This window comes from Pygoscelis adeliae, unplaced genomic scaffold, assembly GCF_000699105.1.
Source record: "Pygoscelis adeliae isolate BGI_AS28 unplaced genomic scaffold, ASM69910v1 Scaffold108, whole genome shotgun sequence".
NCBI classification, from domain to species: domain Eukaryota; kingdom Metazoa; phylum Chordata; class Aves; order Sphenisciformes; family Spheniscidae; genus Pygoscelis; species Pygoscelis adeliae.
The window spans coordinates 4,618,274-4,646,219 of NW_008825498.1; the positions used below are offsets into that span (position 1 = coordinate 4,618,274).

Here is a 27,946-nt window from a genome sequence, read left to right on the forward strand (position 1 = left end):
TTTGATGTTTGTTTGCATTATCTTCAGAAGGATGTTTTATTCTAAATGGGGAAAAAAAAAATCAAAGCCACATCTCAAAAGCTTGTAGGGAAGGGAAATATGTGTATAATGTAAGAGTGTTACTTACAAAGAAACTAAAATAATTTATTGGAAGGTCATAAAGTAACAGTGCCAAGTATCTGGCATTGCACTGTGGTACTGCACCTCAACAGGACATCATGTAAAGAATACTAGGACAAAATTAAAAATGGAAATCTGCTCTCTGGAAGGCCATTCCTCTTCAGTTTGCTTACAAAATTTCTCCTGTCCCTCTAAGCTATGTCATTCTTACTATTTCCGAGACTAAATCTCTGTTTAAACTAAGAGTCCAGATGCCTGGGACTTTATGAAACTTCCTATCAAAACCTGCCCAAATGCCTCTGCTATTCACTACATGTCCTTTCTGATCCAGTAATTCAGATAGTTTTAATCTGCTGTCTTCTTTTAATTCTCCTTAAGTCACGATTTCCATGGCTACTTTTTTCCTTGTATAAAAAATGGCCATTGAATACGGAAACTGATTTTTATATTTGCTTTTTATTTTGACATTTTGTATTGGGTTTTTTAGTACCATGGTGTTTTAAGGGGAGATCTTTAGTAGAAAATGCAGTAATAGATGAAATACAAGTCCACTAGGTGGAAGACATGGTTTAATTACAAACTGAAAATGAGCCCCTTAGTTCACACTCTCCCACTCAATGTAGGCTGCCATCAAGGCAGTTAGAGTGGTGGGGGTGGAGGAGGAGAACAGGTTTTGAATGAAGTGGCTTTATGGTGTTTGATAAATTCGTAGCACTTAATGGAGCTCTTTAATTCCTAAGCTGGAGTCTTCGGACTTTAAAAATGTGACATCCTCCAATTTACTTTTAATGGATTTGTTTATTTTTAGTAAATATATATATATAAATGTTGAAAAAGGCAAAATACTTACTTCTTCCAGAGTCAGGCTCTCACCATTTTCCTTTCCTTGGCTGTATTTCTTTTTAAGGCACACCGCGGTTGTGATAGTGACAATAAGCATTACAACAAATACAGATATGGTGGAAGAAACAGCTATTATAGTATTTTCTTGAGTTGAGCCTTTCCTTTCACACCTTTCTCCCATGTACCACCAGTTGTCACCTGCTGGACACCTAGAAAGTAAAAGAACAAACATGTGGTATTACCTAAAGATTAAAGGCATGAAAAGGGCTACTGAAAAAAACCGGCATCTCTGATACACTGTTTCTATATCCCAAAACATAATGAAGTTATCTTAAAATGGACTTCTATTTTAAAGATGTCTTGAGCGGCCTACTGTCCTTACACATCTGGACGTGCTTCTTTCAGCTTCCCGCTGTTTTACAGGTCATGTTTTCAGAGAGAGCCTTTGCCAAAAAACCCAAGTGCTATCCTGATCCTTTTGGCTGCTTAACTCTTGGCCGCAGCTGATCTACAGAGCTGCTCCTACAGAACGGTCATCTTTTGCTACCAATAGAGATGCCCTCTGGATCACTCAGTTCACTTATCATCTGCTTCCTTTTCCTTGAAGTTTATAGCACTGCTGTTGATAGAAAACTCACTTTCTGCTCCATGAAACTGATACCTGTCACTAGGACCACTGTCATGTAATATTTGCTTCCACTCTTACTAGTTACCCTCATACCCTGATGCAGTTCTGCCTTTTGTCATGCTCAGCTTTTACACAAAGCTCTTCTATTTTCTTCAGTCAGTCAATTTAAAAAAGCCTTTATAGGAAGGAGTTGAATAAGCTCCTAGGGCAAGTGGTCCAGAAACTTTACACTGCTATTTTATCCAATCAAGACACATTTACTACCCTTCAGAAAACTTCACCCACCTGTTTCCTCATGTGTTCTTTGCTTTTTTAATTCTAAGCTCACCTTATGCAGCAATTCGAACCTGTGAGATAAATGGGGTGGAGACCACAGGCTGGACTCTGAAAGCATCTCTGACCAGATAGCAGCTGAACCAAAGCTTAGGTGCAGGAATTCCCTGGTTCTAGGACTGAGCTGGCCGAAGATGTTCCCACCACATTCCCCTTTTTCCGCTCAGTACTTCTCCACTAGTAGATGTGGTATGTTCTGATCAGACCTTCTCATTGCCAAAAGGGGCTTATTTTCAAATTTAAAGAACTTGTATGAGCTGCCTCTGCCCTCCCCCAAGAAGAAGGTAAGAAAAGAAATTAACATCCTAGCAGTCATCTGGTTTTAGGACTGAAAACAACCTCCAGTCCTTGATTGGACTGGCCTTGATTCCTTCACCTTATCCAGCATCACTATCAGCTCCGAAACATTTTATAGTAAGCATATAGTGAGGGTCCCAATGATCTAACTGAAAAAAACCTATATGTGCAGTACTGTTGAGTGCACACCTGCCCTGTCTTTCTAACCCTGGTTGTGCCTAATGTTATTGTTTTTCTAGTTCCTAAGCCATTTATTCAGAACTATGTGTTCAACCCTGAAAATGGGGTTTGCAGTGTGCTGCAAGGATACCGACTTTTGGGGGACTTAATGTGAGCCGGCTTAAACAGAGTTATGTATCACATTCCCCCTTGTTTCCCAACAGAAAATTGGAGCGGAAACTGACTGCTGGTCACACACTTCTCTAGGACGGAAAGTAGGTCACATAGGCACTAGCGCTTCAAATAATCCAGACATGTCAGAGAATAAAAGTTTTCTTTCCATAATTTCGAGATCAGGCATAACATTCAGCATAACTTTTTTTTCTCTTCTTGGAAGAGCTTCTTGACATTTAATCGTATTTGTGACCTGTTTCTGATGGGTTGCACAAGAATTGTTTTTTAAAAGGTTTCTAAATGGGGAAATACAACACTTAATGAGTCATCCTGACTCTCGGCGCTCTCAGTCTTTAGACATTTGCCTCACAGCACTCCCCCAGTCTACCTGCCCTGGCACAGCATCACATAAGGTCACTATCTTCAGCCCTAGAGCTTGTTTAAGAGCTGGAACAATGCTCATCAGCCAGGTGGGTTACATAAATGTATCCACAGAGAATTAAATAAAAGTTCATATTAATTTTCTTGCAGGGCAAACAAACTTTTTAGTCCTCAGCTTTCATCTCTGGTTTCAAAGGCAAGCAACTACACTTTGGTAATTCATGGTCATAATTTACACTACACAATATTTCTGAATCATATTCTAAAATAATGTCTGTGCTGCTTCCTGCCTGCAAAGTATTAAACATCTTTTCTACTGATATAAATGCTATTTTGTTTCAACTGCATTTATATTTAGCTCTTATAAATTTTGTTACAGGGACTTCTAGGGAGATGCACAGTCCATTTTACAACATTGGACTAAAACACTACTGAAAATGATAAAAACATTTAAAATATAATTTATAGGGAAGTCAAGCAGAGTACTTCAACATGGTCAAATGCTGAGGTTAGGAGCTTTGTTGCCCAAACTGGTCATAAGTTTAGTCTCGCAGTAGGAGTTGGAAATATTTGCCTTAATCAGCTATAGTCTATCTTTCCTTTCATTAGGAACAAAGATTTATTCTATTAGAAACTTTTATTACTCATCCTAAAATTGCATTTGAGAGTGAATAAAGGCAGTTACCTGCACCGTGGTGCTCTGTCTACAATAACGCAGACACCATCATTTTCACAAGGGTTGTCTAGGCAGGAATTGGGAAGCTCTGGCTTTTCAGTCAGGGTGACAGAGGCTGTTGTGATGGGTGTTGTGGTGGCAGTAGGCCTCGTGGTAGTGGTGTTAGAGGTAGGTTTGATGGTGTTGGCACTGGATGTATTTACAACAAAGGTAGGTGAAACACTTGGCTGAGTTGATAGTAGATGTGATATATCTGCACGATAAAAACACAAGAAATAAGGTCTTTACTTCACGTTATTTTTCCTCTTATTCTAACGATAAGTTCTAATAGCAAAGAGCAATAAGCCTGTCCACAGGTATAATGGATAAGTAGTCTTTTTTACCTTTCAGGAGCATGATGTATTTTGGAAATGTCCTCTAGATTTTTTCAGAAACAGACAATTTTATTCAAAGTACTCTATTCAAAATAATTTGCACAAGATTAGCATCATTTTATACACCTTCACATGAGATAAAGGAATTATACAGTGCATGTACCTATCCACAAATTTATCCAAACATATGATTTGACTTTAGATACACGCGTAGTTCCAGAACTGCTCATTTGCAAAGTACATCATGTGTATTTACATCTACAGCACTAGTGACTTAGTAAGTATGTGACACTCCATGTTTACTGTATCATAAAGAATATCAGCTATGTTTACATACCTTCCATTGTTAAAAGAATATAAACACCGTCGTCTTTAATAAAGTTGCGGCTTCTAAGTCTCTGATGAGTTAAGAATGTACTCGTTCCACTTCCTGGACCTCTCATGAATGTAGTTCCATTGGGAAAAGATGCTATGGATCCCACTTTATCTGGCCTATCCCAAAAATAAGTTGATGAGGAATCTGGAAAAAAAAAAACCTGAATGTGAGTGTGGGAGACCACTCTGGATTTCTTTCTCTATAGGGTCCCTTCCTTCTCAGATAATCTCTGCTGCAAAGTAGTATTGAGGCCTCTCTCAACAACCAAGACAGATTGCATCCTACTTTGTCTGCTTCTGCTTATTTGGTCATGGATGTCATGAATATGGAGAAGACAATAAATTACCTGAAACTCAAGGAATAGGAGCAATGATGGACCTGCCTGCAATATTTGCAGATTTTTTTGCCTGAGATTCCACACTGATGAGATGCAGAAGACAATGGAGATCTTCAACGGCTTGGTTTAGCCTGAGGTATTGAGAAAAGAGCCTGCTGAAGATGAGGTTATTGGTGAGCTAGTTGAAAACCTGTTGTATTTTCTTTTTAGTTCTTTTAAAGTGTAGTGGGCAGGAAGATGAGGAGCACATGAATCATCTGTAAAATGAAATAATTCAGTGCTTCTCAAAAAAGAGCATCTCTTGATGTGGATGTAGGGCAGAGGGTACTTGAACAATCTGAACGGTCACTGGCCACTGATGTCCCCTCCATCAAACCCTGTTCTAAATCTCAAAGCTGAGCCTGATTTGCCTATGAAAGTATCTGACAGAGGGATAAGAAACTGCCTGCTCCAACACCACTGCTGGTTAGAGAAAGGATAGTTCTTACAAGGCTTCTCTTGGGAATCTGGGACTATCAGCAATATATGAATAAACAAGGGAGAAGGAGCAAACAGGCTGCGTGTCCACAGGGGCAGGGAAGGAAAAGGGCTGAGCACTGTGGCCATAACAGCAGAGAGCATGGGGAAAATGTCAACCATCTACGGAAGACTTGGTGTGATGCGTCTTTCATTTACAGGGGAGGACATTTAGTCTTTCTAGATTACCTGCATTGTTTTCACGTAGAGACAGTGTCATAGAAAAATGAATGTAAATCATAAATTTTTAAAAATAATACTGTGAGTTAGACATTTTTGTGCCTTCCTTCCTTGACTAATGTTACGGTCTGAAAGCCCAGGAAACTAATTCAGTGGTGGAGGTGGTTTCTTTTGGCAAAACTCTTATAATCAATGCAGAAAGTCATTTTGGCTTAAATCCAATCTTTATCCAATGATGAATATGGGGTTTTTCTTTAATATCTCTCTTTATAGAGATTCCTACCATTTCTCAGAGTTGCATCTTTACCTCAACTGCCTCTTTTCCAAGTTACTGTGGACATTTTTTCCTTATCTTCTCATACCTTGAACGAGTACAGATTATGTATTATGAATCAGTACTTTGTCCATCCGGAGATTTGTGCTGACACCACTGTATCTTTTACAAGGAGGGAGGGGATTTGTTTAATTGCTGCACTTTTATCTGGTATGAACTGTGTGTATTGTTAATTCAGTATTTTTCTTTTCAAGTCTTCTGGAAAACTTCCATTCTCATTAAAGCAGATATAAATGCATCTTCACAGAGCATATGAAAGAAATTTTAGGCGTGGATCATCCACCTATTTCTTATGCAAATCAACTTTGAAATCCAGGGTCCCAGCTTAACCTACTTGTATGTTCAATTTTTTCTTGTCTGTGGATCAATTATATTGTTGCTGCAAACAAATGAAACATTCCAGAAGCTAAAAAAACTGCACTAATTTACACAAAGAGAAAATTTGACTCCTTATCTTTTGGCTGTGTTTTAAACGTACGGGACAGCACATCTGATTTTAACTAACCTGATAATTTCAGAGGGTCGGTTGTTATACTTCTTTGGTTTGACATCCGTTGACGAATATCAGGATGCTGGTCAAGCAGAATCATGGTACCTTGTTGCCATGCACAGGGCCATTCCAACTGATCATCATTTGCTCCAGAAATCAAGTGCAAGTGCATTGCTAAATTAAATGGGTTATTAGTGGTACCATTTACATACAAGCTGACCTGAAAAGCATATCCTTTACTAGAGTAAAAAGGTGGACTGTATATTCTTCCTGCTGTCCCTGCTGGACTTGTGTTGAGAAGATGTGTGAAATTTCTGATATGCCAGACGTGGTGGGGACATTGAGTTTCTGACAAATTGATGTCGTCAATAGAGAGGCCTCCGTTTGATAAGCCACTTCCTCTCATGCCCTGAAACACGACCCGGAATGTGTTTGTGACATTCAAAGAAACATGATGGAGCTGCCAGTAAGTTGCAGGTGAACCTGAAAAACAAGGGTAGGGATTTCTGAGTAAGCAGTACAGTCAAACACTGCACAGGTCTACAGACCCTATACCAATGCTATGTAAGAATCTCTCAGTTCCACTGGCACTGATGTGATGGAACATTTCTCCTGTAGATGTTATGTTTTCAGTGCAAGATCATATTTTCTCAATTCAGTTTTTCAACAGGTTTAATATGTATAGCAGCTCTTTAATTTGAGTGAAAAGAGTGTTAATGTTTTTTAAGACTGCTTTTTCTTTTATATTTTTAAAGAACATTGCATTAAATTAGTATAAATGTGATAATGAAATGCACAAAGATGGCTGTCACCTGTATTACTAAAAAGGAAAAAATTCAGAGCAACGTATATTCAAATAACTGAATAACAACGTGTCTCAACAAAAAATGCTACAGAGGATTCTGGGAGCCTAGAACTACAAGATTTGTTCATTCAGTTGTTTTTGTATATTTAAATGGCTTGTTGGAAGTTTCCCTATGCAGAAGCACTATTCACCCATCAAATGATTAATTGTTCACTAAGTGTTGAACCACTAAGTTCAAATTAAAGCCAGTCATTTGCAAAACCTACTTCACGTGATAAAACCTCACTGCGAGTCTGGTGCTGCGTCCCAAAGTGCCTGCACTAGCAAATTCCACTTGACTCCAAGAGCAGTGTATGCAAAAGCAAAGACCTCTGCACAGGGGCCTTGTAAGGCAAGTGAAGGTAGGACATCCTTTGTTAATAGCGCATACAGCAAAACAGTTTCTTTTGCTGTCTGGTTTATGTTCACCTGCATGGAAGATCAGACTTTCAGCTGCTTTTACGGAATAGGCAGTGCCAATCCCAGGTACAGAACTCATGCTTCGCTTTCCTAACAGTTCTAAACACAACACAATGGATCTCAGATATCAGTCTTAATTGCTTGCCATTTTTCATCACCATTATAATTAGGAGGAAAAAAATAAACCCAGAAACAAGAACAAAAGCACCCCACTATTTTCCATTAAATTGCCTTCTGCATTAACTAAAGTTTTTTTGAACTGCACAGATTATATGCAAGACTGGGGTTTCTGACGCATGTTCAACGAGCAGACCAGCTACTGTGCTGTAAAATGTCCCACTCCCACAGCCTCCCCTGCCCCCGGCTGAAGGCAGCCACAGCAGCCGCAGAGCAGCAGAAAAGGTTCAGGGCTTGTCCCTCAGCCTCTTAAGCGTGGTGGTTCAGTGTAAACCCATGAGCAACTCAGCCAGGATGTCAGATCATGGCTGGAAAGGGCTGTAGTGTCGATGCTTCTTCCAGCCTGTTGACTCTGTGTTGGTGAGGGTAACTTCGCACATGAGGGAAGTGAGACAGCTTGGGGGAGAAACAATCTTAAACCATTCCTGAAAGTTTTACCAGAGATTGTCAAAGTAGGGTGCCCATTTGGACGTGCATATCAGATCAGAGACTTAAAAGGAAATTGTGGACTTGAGAAAGAGGGAATGGGAGATGGGACCTAATATACCTGAAAAAGTATTTGTGAAGAAGGCTGAAGTGTGGAGAAATTAATCTTGTCTTCAAAGTAGGGTTCAAAAGAGCTTGGAAGGCTCAGACTAATCTGAAATTTACATCTGCTTTAGCAGCCCTGACACTTATATTCACCTTATATGATTCACCTTTTATTCACTTATATGATTCCTGATAGCACACAGGGATGATGAAAGCATCAGGGTGAAGAAAAGAGTGGGAAAAAAGAAAAGAAAAACAGTCATGAGCAGTAGCTGAGCCTACAGGGACAAAAAGAGGAAGAAGTGGACTTGATACCTGTTTTGTAAAAGAACTCGCTCAGTCCCTTATGAAACCAGAAGATTGAACTAGTTGTAGCTGGAATGGAGACCAAGTAATAGTTAAATATTTGAGAAAGTAATTTAATCATAAGGTGACTTTGGCAATTCTAGCTTAAAGAGCTCTTGCCCATTAACTGACCTCAGTTGCTCATTCTGTAGGCCAAAGGCTTCTAAAACCACAAGAACTTAATTTTCTTCAAATTACAACTCGAACCGTGATCTGTTGCCCATGTATTTCAGTTAAGTAATTTCAAACCTTGTTTAAAAAGTAAGTTAAATTTTATTTATCTTTTTTAAACTGGTATGTTAGGTATTCCAGGGCACTTATACTTTCCATGCCTTTATTATTACTTTCTTATTCATTGTAATTTACTCTAACAACCAGCTTCATCTGTTGCTATTGATACCAGCAATTCTAGAACAGTTAAAATGACTGCTCATGGAATTTTAGCTATTTTGGTGAGAAAACTCTCTTGATAATGCAAGAGTTTGTAATTTGTGGTACTTGATTATATTATAGAAAAACAGCTGACTGAGGATCCATCAAGTATAATTTCACCAGCAGAGAATCAATCACATAGTTAGAGAAGAAGTCAAAGAATAACGCTAGGAGATGAGTCAATTTGCTACAATATTTTCCCCCAGTACTTTGAAAAGGATATTGAGTATAGGTTAAGCCAAAATGCAATTTTATTCCATACCTTTTATCTCTTCAATGAGTCTCAAAGTACCGTTCGGATGGGCTGAAGTATACTCCCTGACCCAGACATACAGATGGTCGCTTTCGTGACCACTGTTGTAGAAATAGAATTGTAAGCACTGAAAGCCCCTTTTAGGATACAGTATTCGGCTCTCCAGGACAGCTGTGCTTCCCTTTGCTCCAGCGCTGGTGTTGAAATGCATGAAGTAGCCAGAATCTGTCAAAAGTCAATAAGAAATGAACGGTAGAGGAGACAGAAAACAAAATTTTCCTCACGTACCTATATTCCTAACACTATCTTGTAATACCACTAGAAGACATGGTCAAGTCAAGGGCAGGGTAAGCTAGACCCTGTACAAATCCTCGGACTGAGGACTGTTACCTGTTTACGTTCTCCAGAGGCAGAACTGTTCTCCTTGCAACTTTTTTCCTCATTTGCCTATCGTCTCTAGCAATTTGTACTCAAAAGCACAGGCTTTTACTCTTTACCCAGGGCCAGTAATTCACAGCTGACTCCCTCTCTCTGGAGGACTGGTTTAAGCTCCTGTACTCATTAAGCTTTCTCTGACAGGTTCAGAAACAACTGGCTATATTCTTAATGAATTGTTCACCTGAGCCCTGATAATATACATAATTTCTAAATCCCAATCCTTTCCAAAGGCTTCCTGAGCAATTATTCAGCAAATCAGCAGTCTTTCTGGTGTGCCTGTACCATAGGTTAGAACATTTTACATAGTTCTCATGTCAGGATGTGTCATTAAGTCTAGAAAACAGAGGAAAAGAGGAAAGGACATTCAATCTTCTCAAATAAGCACAAAATTGAACTTATCACATGATGTCCCGAAGTATGTAGATTTATGTTGCTTAGTTAAAAAATAAACTGTAATTCATCAACAAATAAACAGAGAACACGGCCAAGATCGAAGTCAACTCACATGCCTCTGCAGAAAATACTTCCCAGAGAGATAAGAACAGTCTTTTCTCATACCTTCGCATTCTCCCATATTAGTGTGATCAGTATTTGGCCCAGCAGGAACCTGAGACAAACGCTGCCAATCACTGTTATCATCTGAACTTTGAATCATGCCACATATATTTTCAAGTTCAAAACTGCATGTGTCCATGAAACTTAGGGAGGAGGCTATAACATTTAAAAAAAAAAAGTCATGAATCTCTATCACATGACATACATTTTAATTCTGAATGTCCAAAGCCAAGAGCAGAGAAAGACTAAATGCAAACACCAAATAATCAGTGGCTTCATCAATCATGATCATCAACATTCATAGGTATAACGTTCAGGAACTCAAAGCATTTGGCGATTAACACTGACATTAATAAGATGTCGTCAGGACCACTCTGGGCACTTAGCAAGCACAGGAGGGTGCCAGCTAATTACCATATCACATCTTTTATTTATAAAAGGAACACTAATACCAGCCCCAACTCACCAACCTTCTCACAGTCAAAAGGTCCTGAGAGTTCCCATTCATTCCTCTGCTTTCTTTGGGCCAGTCCACACGTGGCCACAGATTTTGATAAAAGTTCACTAATGTATCAGCTGAAGTGCTTATTTTGAACTATAGTACAGCAGAAGTTATTTCACTGCAATAAGCAAACCTTGATTTTCAACATGCTGAATTGAAAAAAACATTTGCAAAGGTGCATTTGGGACCAGTGGATACCTCATCTCATTCGAATTTTTAAGATGACTTGCATATAACAAGTGAAAAATTAAGTGAAGGAAGACTGTGCAGTTGGAAAGGGAAAACACTGTATGAAATGTTTTTTCTGTCTAAAGCAAACCCTGGGTGGGTGAGGGAAGACACAGTCCAGGTTCATCCCTATTCTTAGATTTGTTTCTCGTTGTACCATGTCTGAGCTCTGTGTAACACCGGCCGTGATTTGAAAACAACTAAGTTAATAAAATGCTTCATGATTACTGCTTTCAAACTATGTATGAAATATTATGGCAAGTTTAAAGGTTTCATTGCACCACAAAAAGGACCTTGAGTATTGGAAAAATCAACCTCAATGTCACGCCAAATGCTTCACTTAGGTGGTAGCCCAGGGAAGCACTTAAGTATGAACTGCTGCCAAATCAGTTGCACTGCTGAGACGTTTTGTACTGTCCTCAGAGAAAGCTAACAATCCTCTAGAGGTTGCAAGGCTATCAGAAGTGTTGTATGACTGATACCTTTTAAGATATAGTGTTGGTATGCTGTTGTAAAAAACAAGAAAAGATTTTCATAGTAAATGTTATATTGACTGCTGGAGAAAGAAAAAAACCCAGCTAGGGTGTCAGCAAGAAGGTAATAAAAAATGGAGAATTATTAGATGAAAGAACTCTTTGAAATCAAAATGCAAAACAAAATATGACGTCAATTTGCCCAAACAGAAAAGCAGTAGCCTAACTACCTCAATTAGAAAGTGCTGGCTGGCATGGAGTGGTGACCTGCACAACAGGAAGAGAGAAAAGCAAGACTCAATAGCTTACAATGCATCTCTTAGATTAATTAATGAGATAGGGGAAGGGGACACTGCTTGAGGGGGGTTTTGAACTCCATCTGCACCAAAAGCCAGATACTTTGTTGGTATGTAATGAAAGGCTGGACTTGGAAAAAAATACAGGGGCGATGAGTGGTGAGTCCTAACTTCCAGTGTCTGAGGGAAACCTCATGGTCAGTTCTGTTAAGTCACATGCTAGAAAGGGAAAGCAAACTAAAATCTACTGTTATCATATGGCCTGAAAGACAGTCCTGAAGGAGAGATCCGAACAGCACTAAAGTATCGGTCAGGATTTCTCATGCTGTGGGTTGTTTTTTTCAATTTAAGAACCAAGTTTCCTATTTTTAATGCAATTTGCTAACTACACAGGCCTTCAGCAGAAATTCAGCTTAAACTTCTCCTTAAATCATGTTCAGCAACAGAAGTAATCTTTTGATTCCTCTGGGAGGATATCTGCCACCCAAACCAGGTTTGGCGTTCTCAGTCTTCCCTCTAACCTGAAAGGATCAGTCTAGCAGCTGGGTGGGCAAGGGCTGGGACCTGTGAAGCACCCGTCCGCCCAGGCGCAGGGGCCACTTCGGCAAATGGTGGCTGATCTGAAGACCACTTATGGCTCTGCGAATATCGTGCACACTAGGCGAAGCCAAGTGACGGACTGGGGAGCAGGGCAGATCCTGCTTGCACTGAGGGTGGTGGCAGTTTTGTCACTAATTTCAACATGACTGCATGGCTGAGGCTTATTTCACTTAGGGAATGTGCCTATGGGTTAAGAATAGAGTTAAAATGTCATGAAGTATGTATGTAATGCACGAGACTGATGAAAAGTACATAAGATTAATGGAGAGGAAGAAGGACCCCAGCCCCTGTTAAAGACCTCCTTAGCTGTAAGCACTTCTATAACACCTAATTGACTGTGTGCCAAGTGCTAGAAGCTAAGGCTGCATGTAAGCCTGTGTTCCGTTTAAACCTACACGAACAGAAATATTTTCATCAGAATCGTATGCTCAAAAAACTGCACTGTTTTAATAAAACAGTTTGATAATTATTTAAGGTTTCTATAGAATGAGGCTTAAAATATAATTGCAAACCGGTACTCACTACTTGGGATACTGAGTCGGTGAAGTAAAAGTTTTCATCTGAGTGTCAGGGCACCTTTGATTCAGTCACAATTCCAGAATTATATTCCAGTTTGGTAATAGAATTATCTATATTTCTCTGTCTCTTACTTTCACTCAACTTTCTAAAATAAATCCCACACAAGCAAAATAACTCTTTTGACCACTTTTGTAAGAGACTGGGTTTGAAACTAAAAATAAAAATTTTAAAAGCTCGCATTTTCTTCCTAACAGCATCTGTACCCTATTTGCATGAACACACACTCTGTCTCACTGATTGCATGAGAGCGGAGTAGGTACGATAGCCACAGCAAAGATACTCATTTCTGTACAGTGTCTGAGCAACAGCTGCGGAATAATGGGGGAAAAAACAAAAAGCTTTTTGCAGAAGCACACATTTTAAACAGCCACCCAAGGGATGAACAAAAATCAGCTGCTGAGTGAAGCTGGTTTTTAACTAAAGGTCAGATAAAATTGCACAGAAAACTCTGCTACACAGCAGTGTTTCTGCAGGAGGGCTATGTTATTTCTAGCTGTACCATTATTTCTGGTGTTTTTAACACAATTCACTTCTCCAAATACGTTAGCATCTCTTTCGCTTGTGGCTGGATGAGTCCAGCATGTATGTATCACCCTCAGTTCTTTCAAATGCCAGAAGCAAAAAATTTAAAAGAAATGGAGAAACTTACAGCAATTGTACAGCCGGTTCAGTTTCTGGAGATCATAATCACTGAAATCCATTCGCTGTCCTATTACATCCATGAAGTCTGGTATGTTAGTGACGATGGTGGGTTCAGTTCCATTCCTGAATGCATTTTGGCTATAGTGCATCACAGAAGTATAGTCATAGGGAACATTCAGGAAGTCTGAAGTTTTATCATCATATTTTTTGAAATTATGATCTTTACCTAAATGGGAAAAATAAAAGGAAAGATCGTTTGTCGCCCCAGAGGACCAAGTTTTGATGTACAGACTTAACGTGACAGAGAATCCATCAGATCCCCAAGTATATTTTTGTAGTCATTTACTCTGTAAAACTATTTTATTTCTAGTCTAGAGTTATTTACTTTCCTCTTTCAGCCACTGGAACATAACATGATGACTTCTGCTGGATGAAGGAAAGATTTTTGCTGCCAGAAATCTTTTCCCCATGAAACTGCCTGTAAACTTTGATGGCCTTGTGATACCCAAAAGTGGAGATACTGTTTCAGTACTCAAATTAATGCAATTTGAAACTGTAATACCTCCCTGTTTCTAATCTGCATTCTCTGATGTTTAATTGCTAGTCATTTTAGCTCATAATAAACAAGTTAGAGTTGTCATCGGATAAGCTTCCAGAATTTAACTTTACAGATATTTTCTGGAGTATGAGCAGAAAACCATTACTAACTACCCAACGGGAGGTAAAGTTTTAAATGTTTTAAATTAGTCAAAATACAGTAACTATATTGTGGTCAGTGTAAAAAAGCTGCAGCGGTTTCAAACGGCTAACAATAGCGCACCTTGTCATTAAAGAGTCAGCAAAATAGAATGGAAATCAAATAACAGAGTCTAAGTCATTTTCTGTAATATATACTTGCATATGCACCTGACTATTGATCACGACTAAATAAGAATGCATTAGATTTAATCATTATCTGTTTTTTCAGTCTTTTGTGTGTACCTGTGCCGGGAAAGAATCAAGTCCGTGTGTGTAACTTTGTTTTTGAGGTGCCTGAAAGTCACAGGGGACGACGGCAAGCTGAAGAGGGAGAGACCGGGCAGAGTCCTGAGGAAGCCCGTGCCAGCTGTCAGGTTTGTGCCAAATACGCCAACACTTACATTCACAAGCTGCATCGCCGAAGTAACCGCTCGTGTGATGCGGACCCTGAAAGGGGTCTCTCCTTTCCGCACGTCCTCTCTGCACGCTCTGCCGTCTCAGCTCTGCTGCCCGCACCGGGTGTAGCGGCCGGGGAGAAAGAGGACGACCGGTGTTTTCACTGGCGATTTTCTACTGGCTTTGGTCGCACTTGGTTTTTCAGAGTGGGATGTTTTTTTCAATTACTTTTGTTTTGATAAGGGCTCCCAGAGTAACAGTGCTTTTAGAGTATTCATTTAAACAAACTAAATTACTCTCTTCTGTTGCTCTGCTGTACAACATGTAGCATAACAGGACTCAGATCTCTAGTGAGGTCTCTGGGAACTGCCGTGGCACAAGGAATAACCATAGCAACAACAAACGAGGCTTTCTGTCCCAAATAGCTGTCACTTGATATTTAATTTATTGATACGCTGGCTTTGAAAACTAAACCCAGGTGAGCGGATAGTGTGACCACTGAAGGATGCCTGGAAGGGTCGTTCCACAGCTAAACCCCCTAACACCAGAGCCTGAAAGGAAAAGCAGGGGAGTGACTGACCAGGCTGAATCCTGTCCCAGACGATGGACACGTAGTCGTCTCGGTCAGACCGTGACTGCTCATGCCAGAATCCCAGGGCGTGCAGAAACTCATGCTGGATCGTCCCAATCTTGTCACAGTTGGCTCCGATGGAGAGCTGCTGCAGCCCCTCTTGGCGGTTTCCCACTGAGGACCAGCAGCTAACATTGAAACAAAATGAGAGAGGCCTCTGTGAGATACATACCATCCCCATGCCACGCGAACTCCAGAATCAGTCTGTTCAACAGTTGAACAGACTTGAGTGTTGAAGTTACGTTTTGCTACAGAGAGCACTTTTTCATTGATCTGTTCCTTACCGGATCCATTCTTCTCACATTTAGCTTTGTTTCTATGAACAAGCTGTTCCCCCACTCTGGCTCTATTATTTTTAATGGGTTTTCTTTAGCAGAAAAACATTGAGCTATTTGTGACAGAAGAATACTAATGAGGATTTCCTTGGTACTCTGGTAAACATCGAAGACTATGGACACATGATTTAGAGCAATTAAGTTACTGCAAATTAACAATTTTTATCTGGACCACAGTATGTGACTGTGAGCGCGCTCTGAGCCTGTCCCAGTCGTAAGGGAAACCAGGTTCGTGCACATTCTCGCCTCTGTCATTGCAGCTGCTTCTCTCTTTATTGTTTTGGCCTTTTGCTTTGTGAGGGGCTGTGGCTGCCAGGCAAGGTATGCTTCTGCGCGGCTGTGGGTACCTTCTGAAAGGTTGGTGGATTTGACAGTGCTTTTCACAAACTCTTTTCTTTCTAGCTATTTGTGAGCTGTTGCACTAGAGCACTTGCTGCTGACACGTGCTCACAAGGAAGAGCAAAACCACAGCTGTGCTGGAAGTTTTTATTAAAGAATTAAAAAATTCAGTGAGCTATCTGCACAAGCCAATAAAATGGCACCCCATGTCCACAAACTAGCAAGCACAGAGAGTTACATTTAAATTGATATTTTATGCAGCAAATAAATCAACACTTACCCAATGAAGTCCATAAAATTAATCGGGCGCAAAATATGCCATAGGATTTGCAGTCCTATCACCCCAGAAATTTAAAAATACAAACACACCATGCGCTTTCAAACTCTATAACTTAGTGCAACATATTCCCCAGTATTTCTCTTTCCACAAAGCAGCACAGGCCTTGGCTATTGATTACTCATTAAAATCACAGCATGAGACCCAGGGAGAAGCACATGTGGCATCCATGATTTCACAGGCTTCCCTTGAACAAGGCCTCATATCGATTACGCAGCTTTTTCTGGTTGTGCAGAAGTCTAAGAAGTCCATCACAGTTCTGGGTCCACCTCATACCAAAGCAGCTGCCTCTGGCTTCACTGCTGCTGCGCAGAGCACAGCAGGCTACAGACACATCCAGGACACTTGGCAAAATTAGCATCCAAACACCAGGGGATGCAGCTTCCCCTTGCCTTCAGTCTGCCAAATGCCTACGACACCATCATTCTGCAGCCTCAGAGGGAGTAGATGCTTGCTCTGTGTCGCCCAGCACTGAGAATAAAACTAGGTGAGTGGGACAGGGCACTGCAGAGCAATGGGCACCTGGAGCCCCACGTTAGCGATGTCTTTAGGAGGGGAGAAAATGGGGGGAAAGTCCCAGCTTCCTCAAGTGTGTGAGAGCTGTATCTCCCCTGATTCAATGCTTTCTGCATTGCTAGTTGCTCTATCAGAGGCTAGAGGAACAGCAAAGTACCTGCTCTGACTAATCCCACCAGCCTTCTTTTTGGAAGATGGGCTTGTCCTGGTTTCGGCTGGGAGAGAGTTAATTTTCTTCCTAGTAGCCGGTACAGTGCTGTGTTTTGGATTTAGGGTGAGAACAATGTTGATAACACACTGATGTTTTAGTTGTTGCTAAGCAGTGTTTATACTAAGTCAAGGACTTTTCAGCTTCTCATACTCTGCCAGTGAGGAGATGCACCAGAAGCTGGGAGGGGGCACAGCCAGGACAGCTGACCCAAACTGGCCAAAGGGATATTCCATACCATGTGATGTCATGCTCAGTATATAAGTTGGGGGGAGTGGCTGGGGGCAGCAATCGTTGCTCGGGGACTGGCTGAAAACTCCACTTTCTGACTATATTATCTCTCATATGGCTGTGATGTGCTTCCCTACCTTCTCTGTAGTGCTTGGTAGAGTTCTTGACCTCAAAGCATCGAATGTTTCCATATTCTTATTTTACTTTTCATTACAATTTATTATTTTTTTAAAATTTATTTATTTATTTCAATTATTAAATTGTTCTTATCTCAACCCATGAGTTTTCTCACTTTTATCCTTCCGAATCTCTCCCCCATCCCACCAGGGGAAGGAGGGTGAGCGAGCAGTTGTGTGGTGCTTAGCTGCCGACGGGTTAAACCACGACAGGGCTGTAAGTAGATACGTGCCATCAGTAGCGATGATGCCATCTAGAAATCCTATTCTCTAAGAGCCAATGCTTATTTCAGGCACATTTTTATACTAATGCCCTGCTAGTAAATAACTTCCCATAGTATCACACATCACCAGTATCAGCACACAGACGCTTTGACTTACCAGCACCAAGCTGGTTAGCCAGGGATCTGTATCAAACCACTTCTGCATGGGTTCCCTTTGCTGTGTGCCACAGTGGCAAAGAGCTGAGGTGAACTCCTAGGAGATTTCCATGAACACCTGATGTCCCATGTGGAAATACCAGAGATGGGATTGATCCTCCCTGGACTGCTAACCATTTGACTCTACCACACAAAAAAAAGCTGAATGAGTCCTGCTCTTCATCAGAAGAGCAGGGAGAAATGGCACATCCATTGCAGAATGCCATCCCAGACTGTTCTGTGAGCTTTGCAGGCACCTGCCACATCTGATGTTCCTGCATTTCCATAATTCACAAGCATCCCTCATGTATTTTGCTCAGCAGACAGGCTGGAGTCAAGAAAAGGTCTTTAAATAGATCCACAGTCTAACCTCCACTGCAGATGCATAGACCTGAATAGAGGGTGAGGTGAAAGGCTGTGTGCTAGAAAACCTTACATGTACCTCTACTCAGCATTATAAATATATATATATGTGTGTGTAAACATAAAGCAGGCAGTAGCCAAGGCTTGGTGAATGGTAGATAAAGAATGTGGGCATGGAGAGGGCTCTTTGCATGGGGGTTGATGACACTGTGTATGTACACCAGAGACTACAAATGTATTTTTACACAGGGCAGTCCACACTACAAAATGGCAGCTGGTTTCTTTTGTGGCTGGCTTCATTTGAATTCAAAAGGACAATCCAGATGGGGACTTTATGGCCTACTACAAATCCTTGTGACACAAAGTTCCCCCACCTTCCTCTGTCTGTTTTATAGATGCAAGCCAAGATCGGAAAGGCAAAGATGATTTATCAGCTTTTTCTTGGTGCGATAAAACTTTATGAATCCATCTGGTGTTACCAGGGACTTTGTGCTCCTGTCTGCACTGTACCCTCTGGACTGAGGTCTTTAGTCTGCAGTTAGAGGAGTCCTAGCTGATTAAAAAAAAATAGTTAGGAACGGCAGAGTGGAAATGGGTTGGTTGGTTTATCCGCCTTTCACCTTGTCGCATTATATCGGAAGGGAGGAATGGAGTGAAAAGAAAGGCAGTTAATGCAGGGTCAGTCCTGATAATTTCTTCGTACAGCCCCAAGCTAGCTCACTGAAACTGGATAGTCGTTTCCAGGAGACTGCACCGTTTAGCTCCAATCTTTTAAAAAGTGCTGCTGAGCATTAATTGTTTTATGGATGTGTCAGCTGAGATGATAGAAACATTTCAGGGCAAGCAACACACCAGGCAGTGAGGGCAAGATACGTTATCCCACTAGAACGACTTGTCGTCTTCATCAGCATGACTCATCTATTTTTAACAGACATATAAATGAAACATTGTGCAGAGACCTCTTACTTGCCATAGGCTAAACATTGCGGTTCTTTTTCAGGTACAATTATTAGCAAATTCAATGCATACTTTATGTGACGAAGGACTAAAAAATTTAGCTACATGAGTTTTCCATTTGGCTCAGAAAGCCGAAGAGTCATTAGCACAGGAAAATGCATTGCTCCCTAAGTCTCCACTTATACATCTTTTAGGTTTGAGTTTCAATGTCATGTGCACAGCATGAAGAGTAGAAAATATAAGAAGCCAGAGACTGAAGAAATTTTGAAACAATTATCTGCTACAAATATCTCAGAACAAGCCAAAGGGAAAGGGAAACATTTCTATTATCAGAAAATCTTTTCCCATTTATGAATGCATCCTCATATCAGGAAATGATTTTCTGAAAGTAAATTTCCTCACCAGGCTATCAAGCCTTCCCTGATCTTTTCTAACAGAGAAATGGTTCAGTATAGAGTGGAGAATATATTTGTTCTTGTTGCATTGTTTTGACAGAGACTGTCTCAGAAAGGGAAGCAGCTGGGGCAATTTTTACTTCTTTACTGGAGTCTTATTTTGCAAAATTTAAGGTTGAATAGCATAATTATTCACCAAAAGAGGTAAATAAACCGCAACTTCTGTAAAATATCTCAGTGCTGTGCAGCATTTAAAAATATCACTGTTATATCTGAATGTTGGTGTGACATTGTTCAAATGCAATTACATTTGTTATAGTCAAAAAAATTCATTGTTCCACAGTTAGAACTACCACTCTGAGCAACCTGATCTAGTTGAAGATGTCCCTGCCCACGGCAGGGGGGTTGGACTAGATGACCTTTAGAGGTCCCTTCCAACCCAAACTATTCTTTGATTCTGTGATTCTATATTTCCACTGGGATTTTTTTTTCTTCTAAAAACTAAGGTATACCATAGTTTGACCTGGTCATCATAGGATGACCATTTGAAAGTGACACTCCATATATCCAAAGATCAGTCAAGAAAATAATTGGCTTGTTTCTGATATCTTTACCATGCCCAGAAAATTACCTCTTAAAGGACTTTATCACCTCTTATATTTAAAAATAAGTATCAGCAAGAAATTGTTCATTATTACCTAGGTAATACCTGTTTTGGAAACTACTACAATTTCCAGTTAAAAAAAGGCTGGAAAAACAGACACAACAAAAATACAAAATTGTAATCAGATATATGAGTTTCAGAGTGAATACTGGCCATGAAAATAACCTGTAGCCAAACCGGATGAGAGTTATTTTACATTACTCCTCTTACCCACTTCCTTTGAAGACAGATATGTAATTTTTCTCCCCTTCCCAAGGTTTGAAGTCAATACAGGTTTTTAGTCGGTACTGTTCAAATGCCTTGAGGATGAGCCCCTTAGCATTCATTTCTGCAAAGCAAACAGTGTTCTTGTCAATACTGAGCCAAAAGGTTTGTACTATTATCCGTATGGAGCAAGTCCTAAGGGTGGGTCTTGCTCCAGCAATCTTTGATTAAAATAAGCAGGCTTTTTGCTGAATTAAGACCTGGGTAGGGACATAAAAAACATAAATTAGGCTGTTGGGACATTATATCTTCCTCTTGTTTTGTTTCCATGTAGTTTTTCTTTGGTAGTTATGTATAAAATAGGACATGATGAGTATGTAATACACGATAGTGCGTGGTTCTTAATTTTGTAAATTCTTTCATTTACTTTGCTGAGATTTATGTGAGCAAGTATTAAATAAATAGGGAATGAAGACATCGGATTTCAGCTAGTGCAGACTGCAGGCTACGGGTCTCTCACCGAACCTCTGCAGGACTTGAACTGCTAACATTATGCCTGGGTTATCTCCTCTAAGCAACTTGCATGGTTTCAACCCCTTCAGAGGTTTAGATCTGACTCTAAACTGGAGGTGGGTGATTTTTTTTCCCCCCACATTATGTAGTAAGGGCACAGTCTCCCCATGTGGCATACAGTAAGAGCTCAAGCTCCCTGTCTCACCGCTTGCCTCTGCCATGCAGAGCCACAGCCGGGTGGATTCGAAGGGATGGAGACAAGCTATGACCTGTCCCTGGCCCCACAACAGGGGACTCAGCAATGTGCCATTGCAAACTGCATTGCCTGCCAGAATGCCAATTTGCCACCAGTGCTGTAGATGATGTAAATGGCCAGGTAAGCTTTCTTGCTTTAAAAAGATCTTCGGTGCCATTTTTCCTTCTGCTTAGTACAGTTTCACGTCTCAGACATATGCTTTTAAAATCAAATCAATCTGCTGGGCCATAGCAATGGCAGGATAAGAACCATTCAAGAAAGGAGGTGAGAGCCAGCACCGACACCAAGGTGCATACCCTGCTTGTGCATACCCAGGCCCAATCCTGCTGTGGGAAATGGCCTGCTCAAGACTTACAAGAGGAAAGGATGCCACAGTATCTTTATCAACCTGAATTTAACATTTCAATCTACACGACATACAGACATTATCAAGGGCAAATACTGTACCCAGGCTATCATCAAGGACGTAGGGGATAACATGGGGCCACTGATAGTTGTCACCAATGATGGAGTTTCGTTCCTGCATCTGAGAAAGAAAGTAAGTAAGTAAGACCTCAGTAAAAAACGATTTAGGATCAGGGACTACAATAGTGCTAAAGCAAAGCATGTCTCCTACAAGTCCATGTAATACATACAAGAAATCAAAGAGCTCAAAAATTTTGGAAGATCACTCAGAGGTCTAAGGCTTGGGTTTGGAATACCTTCACTCTGTTCTACCAGTGTCTCCAAATTCTGCAGCTTTTTCTCCATACAAATTACCTGAGATTTTGACGCATGGGTGAGGAGAGCTTCAGGCCCTGTGTGAAGCATTAAGATCTAAAGTCCTGAAAACTGCAGAGAGATTAATAATTCTGTAATTTTTCATAATACAAGGGTTTGTTCCCATGTCCTTAGCAAGTGCTTTCCTTGCTTCCACTGATATGCCCAAGCCAAAGAGGTTCACCAAAACGGAGAGTAAAACACTGTTGCCTTTCAGGGGTACAAGACACTTTTGGGGTTTCTACTAGGAGATGTAACTTCCTATGTAAATATATAATTTTTAATTGATCAGGTAGGGATACTGGACAGATGCTTTAAAATGTGGTATTACAAATCTAATTTTTCCATTAGTTTTAGTGAATCTACTTACATGATGAACGTTTTGCAGCACTGGTCTGTAAATTTAGTTGGTTCATAATAAATATTGTGCTGATAAATTAAGAATCTTTTATATAAACCTGTCTGGATGTGACCAGTGCTGCTGAATCTCTTAAAAGTACGAATATAAAAACCACAGTAAAGGAAACAAGAAGCTAATAATATTGACCTAATGGCTAAACCGACCTTATTCTGGATAATGTTTCTGCAAATGCATCCGACTCTTTCGTTGTCTATGACATTTGGTAGAAATCTACTCCCAAACATTTTCAGTTTATTGTTACATAAAGAGCATTTATTGTTAGTAGGAGCAGGATGCATCAATCATTTCCATGCCAGCGATAATTTACATTGCATAAGTCAATGACACATTTCTGGTTTTATATTTTATATTTGAACTCACCCTGTCAAGTTTGATGTCTCCCTCAAAAAGATCTAGTCCTAAAGCTAAAGGGAAGAGGAGATTAATATTTAGTTATTGTATTGACCTGTGGCTACCGTAATGAAAATCACCAAAAAAAAAAAAAAAAAGAGAAACTGAATTTTAAAAAACCTTCATTGATGTCAAAGATGTCTTGATCAATTCCTCCATCTACATCTATTTCTGAAAAATAAAAAGACAAGTGAGGTAGGACATTAGCCCTTGCTGTTATCTTTATGAAGTGTGAAAATTAATGCAATAACAATAACAGTAATTATAAATCTGTATCTGTCCTAGCGATGTTTATGAGCAGCTGGTTTTGTTGACTGCCTCCCGTGCATACAAATAGATCTCTAAACAGAACTCACCAGTTGTCTCCAGAGCAGGCTGGGGAGGGGGAAGAAAAAAAGATATTATTAGAAAGACACATAATGAAATGCAGCTCGCGTTACTCTCTCAACAGTATTAGAGATGCGATTTAAGCTCAACTGACAGCACTTAGCAAATGGCTTTGTATTGGTTTGATTGCACACACTGCCTTCTCATTTGACTGGAAATGTTTATTTGCTTATGTGCTGGTTTTGTGTCCTCCCCACTTTAGGTTGCCCAACAAGTAAGTCGCCCAGTACTGCTTCTGTGAAGTTTTCACAACTGTTTTTCTCTCACAACTCAGACAGTGCCTAATGGTCTTTCACAAATGGGAAAAAAAGAGCCTATTATTTCTATTAGATCAAGTATCGTTACTAGTCAGGGACTGTACAGAACCTATGGAAGCTATGCTTAACTTCCCATCGTAAAGCTGAAGATGGGGGAATAGAATGAGTGGTCTGGTGTCATGCAAGCAAGTCTTTGAAGGACTGGGTACAGAGTCAGGTCACCTCAGCCCCAGGTCAGTGCCTTAGCTGGGCTCCGTTTACCTCAGCAACACCAACTCAAAGGCAGTTCGTTTCTGCAACGTGTAAAATCCGATATGTAAAATTCCATATTGAAGCAAGACCATAACAAGATGCCCATAGCACACTTTTCCTTGCCGTAACATGCCTATAGAACATAATCTATAGTCTTTTATTGGACTAGACACTTCATTTTGGACTGGCTTGGACATACTTGACATAACACTACGCAACTACTTCTCGCACAGTGAGTAAAATCATGAACAGCCTTCCTAAGCAATTGTTGCTGCGTGGGTTTTCCTGTTTCTCACCAGAAGTCTTGTATTCATATGTTTGAAAAGAAGTTCACAAACTGAAGGTAAAAAACACCTTAAATTCTAAGCTCTGACAGTGTAGCTTACAGATATAGCAAATGGTAAGATGTAACAGCAATTCTGCAAAGCAGGGTGGGGTTTTTATTTTTTTTTTACTATAGTTCCCCCCCCGACTGTTTTTCTTTCTCCATATAAATAATTTGCTATCTTTCATACATGCAGTTTTGCATGTAGGACTTATTTTTCCACTGTGATAAGCATCTGCAACCTCCATTAGAAGCAATGAACAGTACAAGGTCAAAATGTTGAAAAATGGCAAAAATCAAGTCCATGCAGTGCACAAGAATATTAATTGTGGTAATTTCTACCATCTGTATGACGGATAAGAAAATAGTATGGCCAGAATATTCGAAAGAGATTCAAATGCACATGTTCTTCTAGACCTGACTTTCGGCACATAATGATGGGAACAATTTTGAGGGCAAACATAACTGTGTGCCCTAAAACTGATGACATTCATATAAAAACTTTAACCAAATGCAGAAAAAAAAAACCCTTCAATGAAATTTCTTCATTTGGAAAAGGTTCAGAAAGAAAGCTTTGAAATTGTCAGAATGTCCTATTTTAGCTTTTTAATGAGAGATTCATTTTCAATCTGAAATGACTGTCTTGTGAAAACTTCAGTAAATGGCAGAAAAAAATATTGTAAATACAAAAGCCTGAAATCAAATTTTATCATTTTGATTCACCTGAACTAAAATTAATTCAAATTGTTGCTTCACATTTTTTGTCAGATTTTGATCATTTATTCTGATTGCCTAAGAGGGGAAAACCATTTTTTGCCTAACCAAGTAGAGGCTATAATTTATAGGTTTAAGAGAGATAATGCCGAATTGGTATGAGCTGGCATAATCAAATGCTTAATATCTAAATGTTATATAAACAGGCAAAGTTTTTAATCAACTTCTTCCTCTGCTGCTTAATTTTCTTAATGAAAACTACCACCCACATATGTCCTTGCCCAGTCTAAAGGCAGGATTTTGACCTTGAAGTGTCAGTTACAGAGACCATTGAGTAGAATCTGTTTCCTGACCCGATTTCTCCTGAAATAGCCCTGTTTCAGCACTTCACAGTTTTGGGTTGTTTCAAAATTTGGTAGATTTTAAAATACCCGACTCTTAAAAACCCACTGTCGTCGTGGAAAAGTGACCAAGTCCATTGAAAAACTCTTTCCAGAGTTGGGCAGATGCAAATGCTGAAAGATTGAGTTTGATCCCACATTTCACTGAGTTAACTGGTATTATTTAGGTTTACATTGATACATGAGAAATAAGGATAGGGACTTCAGAAAAAAGAATAAGCATGTAACTGTACACTGATACAGTTTAATAACCCAAAATATCTTTTCCAGACAAATCATCCATAAATCTGAAACGTCAACAGATTCCTCTCGCATTCTGAAGTTTTATTGCACATATTCCCTCTCATTACATTTTGTTATCACTGGATACGTATAAAACAGTATCCAGTCCAGGTATTCAAGTTTTGAAATGAAAGTACAGCTTGTAAAACGAGCTGAAAGTACATGGGCAAAGTGTGTAACACACATTTTGAAGACTTCATTTGCTTTTAAACTCCCACCCTCACACAGATTTCTAGCTAACGTGGAAGAAAAAAATGACAAGTAAAGCTTGCAATATTCAAAAATTAAAACCATATTATTGTCTTTTCTGTTAAAGACTGCTGATGGAGAAGAATCATACCCGTATATGTTCAATCCCCTTTTAACCATTAACAGAGAGTAAAATATTTCTACAGTTTCAATATTTGTAAACTACAATGTTCCCATATCTACTAATCAGAAAATATAACTCTGCTAAAGGTAAAAACTGGCTAGCTCATGGAAAAGCTCCTCTGTCTGCAGCAAAAGCTCACAAACTGAAATCAGTGTAGCTAAGTCCAGCAGTACTTTTGGTGCATAAACCAAAATGTGAGTCCATGGCCGAAGAATACCAAATTCAGCAATCGACTGAAATCCAGGCTGGTCCTCAGTGTCTGAAAACTGTCACTGAATGTTTTGCGCTGAAGGAATCCCCTTCATCACTCCTTTCCACTTCCTTCTCAACAAAACTAGGTCTTTAGTCCTGTGAATCTCAGGATTCAATATAGACAGGTTCAAAAGGAGTATTTCTGCGTATAAATACTACTCGTTTGAGTAGCAACAGCTTCGGTCTCAATACCAGCCTTACAACTGAGACCTATATGATGCATTTCTAGTCTGAAAGTTTTGTAAATAAATAACAGATTCACAGTTCACTGTCACATACAGAAGAAGGGTATATTACCTGTGGTATACCAAAGAGGAATCCAATTTAGTCTAACCAATGCTACTTTTAAATCTACACACACAAAAAATTCCAAACATTTATAATATTAGTCCCTAACTTTGGCAAACAACATGGTTTATGTGAATTAAGTTACATTAAAGGTTGGTCAAACCATGGCTTGTGAGCACATTTAACTGGCAAATAATTCAAGTGCATCTTGAACGGGTGGGAAACATCTCACCTATTTTATCACATAAAAACTAGGCAAGTAGACTCACTCGGTAATCAGCGGAGAAACAAATGAGTAATTGCATACATAATTCATCTGTCACTAAAATAGGTATGGCACCACGATGATGCCCTGGCATCTCCAGAAGATGATCCACCTCACCTAGCTTGGACATCTATTCAAGGATGTGATAAATCACCCAATGAAAATTTCCCTGTCTCACCATGAACTTCAGATGCAGTATAATCGACCAGTTTAGATGGGACACCCTAATTTGTCAGTGTTTTCTCCAGACTATATAACTGTTTAGTATCGGCAGAAGCTCTTCCTGGCCATAAGGCACATGGAAATAAAATGATTAGCCCTGGTGACCAGAAGCCCCTCTCTCACACAGGAGCTGGTTATTACGAGGCAGTTCCACCTGTGATAGCTTGTAGATGTTAGTAGCAGTCTGCATGCTTTACCAAAGCCTATGGAGGAATCTAAACAAGCCTGAGACTCGAGTTTCCAAAAGGTTGGGAATAGAGGAACAGGTAATCATGATGGGCAGCGGATATACAAGGGAAGTGTGAGGCTGGGGTAGCCACAGTGAGGTACTGGAGCTAGATTCATAGAATCAGACAGTTAAGTTGCATAACATAAAATCGATAATGTTATTCCACTTCAGTAACATCACAATGAGTAATACCTCCCTCTACAGGTTACCCTGAAGCTATGAACAGCTGAAATGAACTTTCAACAACCTACTGGGTTTTGTTCTCCAGACTAATTATATTGTGTATCACCAAAATTCCTGGCCTCTACAATGTATTATCACAAGATAAGCAAAATGCTACATTTCACTACAAAAGACAGGAAATACAAAATCTCAGCCGTTACTTTTTTGGCATTAAATAATTCAGCTGGATTGGAGGAACAGAGAACAGCCATTTACAAGTGTATCCAGTGGCTAAAAAGGCATCAATTTCAACATCAATTATATTGTGTTATAGCAAAAAAAAAAAAAAAAAAAAAATCATATTTCCATTCAAATATGGAGTAGAAAAATAAATTTTAATACTTATCTTGATTCTAACCCCAGACTTGCTATTCTGGTAACATTACTTCGAATACTAGTGGACATTTTGCTTAGATGGGGAATGCAAGAGAAGCACTTCCCACATATAGCCAGACTTATTGAAAATAGCAGCACTAAGACCCTGAGGAAACAGAAATCTTTCTCTTTCATGCAGATGACAATGGAATTCTTATTTTGCAAAAGCAACATACCTAAGTCTTTTCCTCTCAAACTCATCTTAAGCTGCATTGCTTACTCGATCATATAAAGGATATGCATTCTTTGTTTTCTTACCTGACTCCAGACCACCTGAAGAAGCAGCGAAGTTAGGAGTGCGGGCACAGAAAACCAGCCCAT

The 27,946-nt window shown here is 39.8% G+C and overlaps 1 protein-coding gene across 1 annotated transcript; it reads right to left on the minus strand.

Moving 5' to 3' along the window:
• Positions 1-23: 23 nt before the first annotated feature.
• Positions 24-27,946, minus strand: MEP1B (meprin A, beta). Its single transcript, XM_009331429.1, has 15 exons — positions 27,884-27,946; positions 23,138-23,156; positions 22,902-22,952; positions 22,752-22,795; positions 21,659-21,737; positions 20,449-20,566; positions 15,248-15,426; positions 13,541-13,759; positions 10,217-10,369; positions 9,230-9,445; positions 6,234-6,701; positions 4,323-4,505; positions 3,621-3,864; positions 971-1,172; positions 24-41 (listed from the first exon to the last, which is right to left on the minus strand). Exons 1-15 carry the CDS (start codon positions 27,944-27,946, stop codon positions 24-26), a joined length of 2,256 nt encoding a protein of 751 aa, XP_009329704.1.